The sequence below is a fragment of the Chanos chanos genome, chromosome 11, assembly GCF_902362185.1.
Source record: "Chanos chanos chromosome 11, fChaCha1.1, whole genome shotgun sequence".
NCBI lineage: Eukaryota > Metazoa > Chordata > Actinopteri > Gonorynchiformes > Chanidae > Chanos > Chanos chanos.
The window spans coordinates 1,950,001-1,955,000 of NC_044505.1; the positions used below are offsets into that span (position 1 = coordinate 1,950,001).

A 5,000-nucleotide genomic window follows, 5' to 3' on the forward strand; every position below is an offset into this window, starting at 1 on the left:
TTTAAGATCAGTTTGTCCTGATCATCATTTCATTCTTTTATCCTAACATTAAAAGGGCCGCTCCTGTTCTCAGATCAGCACTAATAAATTAAGTTGATAAAGCTACTGGCATGTGCTACATTGAAGTTTGTTGGGGGTTTTTTCCAGGATGACAATCTAATGGATGTGCTGCAGCTGCTGGTGGCTCTCATGTCTGAGCATCCCGGATCCATGGTCCAAGCTTTTGATCAACGCAATGGAATACGGTAAGGCGACGGTTGCCCGTGACGACGGCGTTTCCCTCATGAGGCTAAGCGGCTAAGCTAAGCGCGAACTAAGCCGTGAGTTGAGGCCAGAGAGTGGGCTCTCCGTAGTGAGTGGGTGCTTTGTGACTCTTCGCTGACTGTAACTTGTAAAAGGCGGTTTAATGGGATCATTTGATACCTGTGCGGGGCTTTCCTACGGGCTACTGAAACAGAGGCATTTTGAATTTCCTCCACCTTTACAGACTTGGTTGTTAGAGAGAGTCATAGGGTGAAACGGCCAGGCTAGCAGGGGGTGTCTGGATAGTCCGTGATGATAAAACAGAAAGCTCCACCGCTAAGACACAGGGCATTAATTTTCCGAGTTGACTCTGCGGTGTTCTCCAAAGTCACAGTATAATTAAATCCATTTTGATACCGTTTTTGTATGACTGTCCTGGTATAAGTTACACACATTTTTAACATATTAAATTTGTTTCTAACATAGATGAAGGTTTGTGTTTCGGTGCCTGTTGAAGATACAGTTAGTAAGACCTACAGAACCTTTATCTCCGTGGGAATTATTTAAGTAAATGATCTTTATTAATTTTATTCTAGACTTTCACAATGAAAGGGACTAGCTGCACACATATTTTACTGATGTTCTCTGAAAGGTCTGTGTTACTTTGGTTATTCACAGTGAACGTAATAACGCATCCTTTCAAGTCTGTTACGATAATTATAAAAAAGGTCTGTTCTGCAATCGAGAGGATGGTAAAATAAAATTTTGTTTTAATAACTTTTAGGGGCGGATTTGACAACGTTTTATGAATTATTCAATAAAAGTAATTGCATCCAAGAAAACCGCCCGCTCACATTCCTACGAGTTACCGTTGCAAGATGACGATAATACATTGTTCTCTGAAATATGAAAAGTAATTGGGGTCCGAATGTTAAGACTGCGCGCTCCGAAAAACAACAGGACCGAACCGCAGAGCTGGCCTTTCGGGACTAGGAGGTAGTTGAGTCGGCACTGTAATCCGTCACAAACACGTCATTAACTGTAAATTGGGTTGTACTTGCATACTTATATACATATAATTAGAATTATTTAGTGTACTGCCAGAAGGCACTTTTGTAAGATGTGGGGTTAAGGTTTTGTCTTGAGTGAATCGATGGTGTGGAGTGTTATTTCGTAATTATTTTCGTATTTAATTAAAGGCGCAGAATAGAATAAAATTAATTTAAAATATGAAAGCACAATCATTTATTTTTCAGAGCATGAAATGGAGATTTTGTTGTTTTTTTTTTTTACTCCTCTAAAACTGCTGGTAGAACGGTTTTATCTGTGTTGAATCCGACTGATGCTCACAGTATGAGTTAACCGTTATGTTTTTTTCCCCCCTCTCTCTGTGCATTACAGGGTCATTTTCAAACTGCTGGCCTCAAAAAGTGAAGGCATTCGGGTGCAAGCGCTTAAAGTACTAGGCTACTTTCTCAAACATTTACCACCAAAGTAAGTCAAATTAATAAACAAAAAAAACCTAAATGTACATTATGTTTGAGAAGCATGTGCAGTTACTTGTTGATGTGTATTTTTTCACTGTTTACTTACAATTTCACACACAGACATGAATCAGCATTTTATAAGTTTAAGTTTATAATGTTTTATTCAATGAGTGCAAACATTATTTTTCTGCTCCTGTTTTATTCATATTTGGTCGCTTGGGGAAAAAAAATGCTATCCTCGGGAGTGTATTTACATACCAGGCCTGTCAGATAGCCGAGAGTGTGTTCGTGTGTGTGTGTGTGTGTGTGTGTGTGTGTTAAATCCACCCTGTTACAGTGTGAGATCAGCCCTCAGTCACAGGACAAACTGTTTACAGACAAATAACATCTCTTAGTGTTGTCCTCGACTCAGTCTCTCTTTTCACAATGACAGTTTAAACGAGTAACATGTCTGTCTTTTCACAACGACAGTTTAAACGAGTAACATGTTTGTCTTTTCACAACGACAGTTTAAACGAGTAACATGTCTGTCTTCTCACAACGACAGTTTAAACGAGTAACATGTCTGTCTTCTCACAACGACAGTTTACACGAGTAACATGTCTGTCTTTTCACAATGACAGTTTACACGAAAAAAAACCCCCAAAAACAAAACAAAACACTGGCTTAAACGAAAAAAGTGTCATCACACACTCACAGGATCTGTGTGTGTCTGTGTGTTTGATGTGAGTCTATGGCTTGACAGATGGCTTTTAATTGGCCTCTCATTAACCCTAATTAATCCCATTCACAGATACCACTCTACTTATGTGTTTGTTACTCACAGATATTTTTTCTCTATGTGAACTGTTGTTTTTTTGGGACAGTCCTCGGTGATGTGTGGGTAATTAAGTAGAGTTTTTATTGGTCTTCAGAGACAATTACTGATGGTTAATTAGTCTTTACCGTAGTCTCTGTGGTCGGGAGCTGTCAGGCCCTGGAAATTACCCGTAAAATGATGTCTCTTTGATGGTACAAAAAAATTACCACAGTACAGTGTTCAAAATATGTCTCACCCCCTCTCTCTATGTGTCTGTGTGTGAATATTTGAGTATATATATGCATATATATATGTGTGCGTGTGTGTGTGTGTGTGTGTGTGTGTGTACATGTGTATATATGTGTGTGTGTATACACACGCGCACACACACACACACACACACACACACACACACACACACAAAGTGTATCAACTCTAAACTGTGTGGTATCCAAGAGGCATTTTTGTGTTTGTGTTTGACAGTATCCAGTATGGACTAACATACTAAAGCTCAGTTATGAAACTCATAATAGAGTATAATGTATGTAATTTGGCTCTTTGATGTGTGTGTGTTTGTGTGTGCCTGTGTGTGTGTGTGTGTGTTTGTGTGTGCCCGCGTGTGTGTGTGTGTGTGTGTGTGTGTGTGTGTGTGTGTGCCCGTGTGTGTGTTTTTAAGGAGGAAATCAGAGGTGATGCTGAGTCACGGCCTTTTCTCCCTGCTGACTGAACGTCTGATGCTCCACTCAAACCAGTTCACCATGACGACCTACAACGTCCTGTTTGAGGTCACTCTCTCTCTCGTACACACGCACACACACACACACAGACATACACACACACACACAGAGTGACCGACATTAGACAAAACTTAAGATGGATTGTCAAGACTGCAGAATAAAAGGAAAATTGTAATTTGCTGACCAAAAACATTAAATTGTTGAGTAACTGATGTTGAATGGTCAGCAGCTGACGTAGCTGGAGAGAAATCGCTCTGAAATGGTACCTGGTATTCCTGTGGTTCCATCTGAAAGTTTTCGGTTTGTTTTTATAATGACTCTGTTTGGAGTGTCCCGTGAGTTTTAATTTTGTTTTAAAAAACGAGTACCACATTTCATTGTTTATTAAAACATTTTCTGCCCCTGTCTTTTTTAACTCTCCTCAGACATCTGGTAGACCTGCGCAGCTGTAGTGTAGCCAAAGCATCTATTTTCTGTAGGCTGCACCACATCAGGCTTGAACTCCTCTGCCTTTATGAAAAACTCACGTAAACAGACACCTCCTCCGCATGAAGGCCTAATTTAGAACCTGCCTCTGTAAGGTCCTTAATCTCAGTGTTGCCATCGCTGGCTTTGGCCGGAGAACGGTCGAGATTTTGAGTAGGAAACATAAGACACAGGCATATTTAGACTAGTTTGATTGTGAGTGGCATGGTTTTACCCACTGTTTTAGAATCAGTTTTATTTGTTTTACCCGTAGGGAATGAGTTCAGGACTGCACAGAGAGCTGATCGTGAAACAGGTTTTTTTTTTTTCCCCTCTCTGTATAGATCCTGACGGAGCAGATCTGTACCCAGGTGATCCATAAACAGCACCCGGATCCTGACTCGTCTGTAAAGATCCAAAACCCCCGTGAGTGACTAGCTTTGCGTCCCTCGCTCGGTGTTCCACGCACTGTGTTACTGCTGCAGCTGTTTGGTACTGAGACATACATTAGACTGAAATACAGTGCGATTGGAAAGGTTCTCAGTCTGCCCTGCACTGGTAGAAAAACAACAGGAATTTATGATCTGCCTCCACCTTCTCTTCATGTCGCGTCTCAGTCGCGTCTCTGTTGCGTCTCTGTCATTTTATTGAACAGGGTTAAACCTGCTGGACTATTATCACTGCATGAAATCACACTTTGTCCTCTAATGAGAACAACTTCACATAAAATTGATATAAAATTCATACCAATAATAAAAAAAAAGTTAATAAGAATTAGAAAAAAAAACCATCATCGTTGTCGTTATCGTCGTCATAACAACTACAACAGCAGCAGCAACAACAACAATAATGATAATAATAATAATAGTGATAGTAATGATAATAATAATAATAACTGAAATAATAATAATAATTATAACAGTAATACCTAACGCACGTAACAGCAGCGACAATAACAACAACAACAGCAGCAACAATAATAATAATAATAATAATAATAATAATAATAATAATAACTCACAGAGATTGTGATGCATCAAAAAAATAAATAATGATAATATTTTAAACACTACAACAAGATGTAAACTAACAGCTATGCTACTTTGAATAATTGCGATAAGGCTATTTTGATGAATTGTGGTAGAGTCCAGATTTCTGATGGAATTCAGACAGCATTAGAAACATAATTTTGAAAATTAAAAAAAAAAAACACCCCCCCCCCAAAAAAAACTCTCCCAACTCTAACTCTAGTCTAATAGTCTTCTTCCT

At 39.2% G+C, this 5,000-nt stretch overlaps 1 protein-coding gene across 1 annotated transcript in view; it reads left to right on the plus strand.

Moving 5' to 3' along the window:
* The window catches only part of lrba (LPS-responsive vesicle trafficking, beach and anchor containing), a 232,867-nt gene that overhangs the window by 48,921 nt on the left and 178,946 nt on the right, over positions 1-5,000 (plus strand). Inside the window, exons 16-19 of the mRNA XM_030787677.1 lie at positions 148-245; positions 1,645-1,737; positions 3,206-3,314; positions 4,076-4,157. Of these exons, the coding sequence (XP_030643537.1) occupies positions 148-245; positions 1,645-1,737; positions 3,206-3,314; positions 4,076-4,157 (382 nt within the window). The remainder of the gene's footprint in view (positions 1-147; positions 246-1,644; positions 1,738-3,205; positions 3,315-4,075; positions 4,158-5,000) is intronic.